Source organism: Aphanomyces invadans (assembly GCF_000520115.1).
Source record: "Aphanomyces invadans strain NJM9701 unplaced genomic scaffold supercont1.20, whole genome shotgun sequence".
NCBI classification, from domain to species: Eukaryota; Oomycota; class Saprolegniomycetes; order Saprolegniales; family Verrucalvaceae; genus Aphanomyces; species Aphanomyces invadans.
The window spans coordinates 886199-889425 of NW_008580165.1; the positions used below are offsets into that span (position 1 = coordinate 886199).

Here is a 3227-nt window from a genome sequence, read left to right on the forward strand (position 1 = left end):
GCAGAAATCAATATGATACGCATGTGAAAATGCATGTGCTAAGCAAATGACCAGCTTGTCAGGAAGCATGTGCTGTGCATTGACCAGCTTGCCCACTTGTTGATAGCTCCGTGTTCTTAAATGAGTTCCCTGTTTCGCTTTGTAACCTCACAGTCAGTCAGTCATTCAGATTTTACCTTTAACCTCAAGATTTGGAAGCCGATTGTGATCGAGAAACCGAAATATGCACTCCTAGTTCAAAATATGCCTAGGAAGACTGGCTAACATCACTGCAGGCCATTCCTCTAGTGATCATACGGATCTAACTAATGATGTCGCGACGTCGAGTGTGCGTGGTCGGTAGGAGGCGGCAGCTAGCCGCAGCCACAGCCCGCGACGCGGCCGCTTGAGTATTGCAGAGTGATCTTTAGCTAGAACGATTTAACGATGACAATTAATCACTTCCAATATTCCTCTGCCCTTTCAACTCCCTACAGTTGGTAGCCCTCACAGTTGACAACAAGGACTTACTTCGAGGGGCATCGCTTGGAGGTTGTAAGGATACTCCATCTAGTTCAGGCGAAGGTTCAACGGCGACCTTCCATAGCGACTAGTTGAGTTTGTGATCGGACACGTGTTTCTTTGCAATGACGAACTCTCCTTAGTGTCCGGCATAAGTGTCGGAAGAGGTAGAGCCAACTGTTAGTAAAGGACACTTGATCCGTTTGAAGATATTGTCACCAGACCCACACGTATGGGCAAGAAAAAGGAGTTGGAAGTCAAGGATATCAAGAAGACAGAGCGTGCGGCAGTGGCAAGCGGGAAGGACACCCAGCTCAACAAGAACGTTTTAAAGCGGGAAAAGTCGAGTCAAGTTCAAAAAGTCGACTTTAGCTCGATTCATTATCTTGACCAACCGGATTGCGAAAACCTCGACGCTATCCGAACAAGCCTCATCGAAAAAGTCCAAGCAGCCAAGAGCGTCAACGAGCGAGTCCGGCGCGACTTGGATTGTATAAATAGCCGGTGCAACAGTGAACGAATTAAGTGCGTTCTAGACGAACTTAGCCGGCTTCAAGCACACTTCACCTTTTGGACCGAATTTTTGACAGAAGGAATTGACGGGGTTTTACATCCACAGATCGAAGAAGAAAAACCGAAGTCGCCTGAGTGGTTTAAGTTGAATTAATCAACCAATGTCACAAAAATGGAGGATATTTTTTCGCAATTATTTGCTCGAATGGACCTACAACAACAACAAGCGACCCAAACACAACTTGCGGAGACGCAAAGTCAACTTGCTGCGAATCAACTTTCGTTGCAGCAGCAATCCCAACCGGTTGCGCATCAGCGCGACCCGGAACGAAGAGTGGAAGGATTACCCATGACATCATGGAAATCTTAATGAAAGTATCGGATTGTGTATCCACCGTGTTCGGACGTTCTTTACGGCGAAGAACCTGGACTATGCGAATGGCTCTGAAATCGAGACGCGCTGCCTGCGATGGTTGTGGCAAACCTCAAAGGGCAGGCGGCGGATTGGTATCAGGAGTCGGCAACCCGCGAAGCAGGCAACGAAATCACAATGCTTGTGAAATTCGAGGAAGCACTTCGGGAGGAATTTGAACCTGATGACCTACAAGAGCGGTTGCGCGATAAGCTCTTTGAGTTGCATCAGAGAAACTGCAAGGACATTATGATGTATGTCGAGCAGTTCCGGCGCTTGTGCACGGATATCAAGCAAATGTCCGAGTTGGACAAAGTGACGTTCTTCATCCGCGGTCTGAAGTTGAAGACTCGTGAGGAAGTTAGGGATCACGTGCTCAATATGGTATTGCCGGTACACGTCTTTGGCTATCACCCTTGGCACTGTGATACAATCGCCACGGCACGGTTCCGACTTTGCTGTTGAGCGAGCTTCGTCTCCACAAAAGCTCAGGTACCGATCTTGCCATCCAACATCCCTTCGCACTTGCCGCAAAAGTGTGATCTTGCAACCGCAGTCAGGAACATGAACTTTGTGATGTGCCGCTTCGATTGGCACTTGCGTACAGGGAAATCTTCATCTTGCAACAGGTAGTAGCGTCGGTTGACTTGCGTCACGAAGAACTACATCTCATCAACGTGCACCCGATCGAACATATCCGGCCACTCGAGCTCGTCATCACGTCCCGTACGTAGGAACGAGCGAGCGAACGCCACCCGCTCGGCCTTGTGCTTGTCCGTCAGCATGGGCTTCACGCGGCTTGTGCGTCGTCGAATCTTCTTGGCCTCGACGAGCCTCCTCAGCGTTGTCGTCGCGATGCCAGTGGACTCGGCCAATGCACGGAATGCCGAGCGATGGTACGGATCGGCGGCCTTGACGGAAGCCTCCAGGTCGGCCAGAATAGTTGTCCGCTTGTGGCTACAGTTTCCCTTCTTCTCGCGCCGACACATCAGCATAGCTCAGAGTCGCCTCCGTAGATTGACCACGTCGCCATAAGAGCGATGCTGCTTGCGGCATCACACCATATTCAGCACACAATGCCTTCATTGCAGCGACACCGTCCTTCTTGATCGCGACCATCGAACAATACAGTCGATTGATTGGATGGTTCTCGTGAACTACGGCCAGTAGAATTGATCTAGATATACCTCCTTGTTGATGATGAATTCGACAATGTTTTCAGCCTGTTTGAGCGTTTAGAATGTTAATAGTTAATAGCCACCGAGTTATCAAAAAATAGAAAACCCACAACAGTATTTTTGTACGGAGGAAGTACATTATATTTTTCGTCTCATTTGTTCGTTTCTGAATCGAGATACATGCTAAGTTGTTTCTGGTTCGGGTGCCATGTTTAAGCCAAAACGAAGCGAGCAACTATTCGGACCAGAGTAGTACAAGCGTAAGCCTTTCTAGTAATGGTTAGCGCAACGGCATCAATAAGATGGAGGAAGGGGCCAAGGTTCAATTCCCGGGCGATGTCAAACTTTTTTCCCAAAAATAAATAATGCATTAATTGCATACAAACATAAGAACAAAATTGCAGCTATGAAAACAGTTCATTATTCGCATATCATAGGAATAGCCTTTTCAAAATTGCGACGAGTCTCATCGGTGGACACCATATCACAAGCTGCGATTGCGATTTTCACCAAAGCCAGTCTGTTTCCTCCGGGAATTATCCGAGAATGGATCGTCGTCATCACCTACAATGTGCTCCTCGTACAGCCGCATATTGCGAAGATTGCGTGTGAAGGGTGCCATG

The 3227-nt window shown here is 48.2% G+C and overlaps 2 protein-coding genes across 2 annotated transcripts; one reads left to right on the plus strand and one right to left on the minus strand.

Annotated features, from left to right (window-relative positions):
* Positions 1–733: 733 nt before the first annotated feature.
* On the plus strand, positions 734–1168 carry H310_09353 (hypothetical protein; the record flags this gene model as incomplete). The annotated part of the gene is made up of 1 exon (XM_008875403.1): positions 734–1168. One exon carries the CDS (start codon positions 734–736, stop codon positions 1166–1168), a length of 435 nt encoding a protein of 144 aa, XP_008873625.1.
* Positions 1169–1615: 447 nt separating this feature from the next.
* H310_09354 (hypothetical protein) lies at positions 1616–2415 on the minus strand (the record flags this gene model as incomplete). Its single annotated transcript, XM_008875404.1, has 3 exons — positions 1616–1833; positions 1923–2088; positions 2182–2415. 3 exons carry the CDS (start codon positions 2413–2415, stop codon positions 1616–1618), a joined length of 618 nt encoding a protein of 205 aa, XP_008873626.1.
* Between the last annotated feature and the right edge of the window lie 812 nt (positions 2416–3227).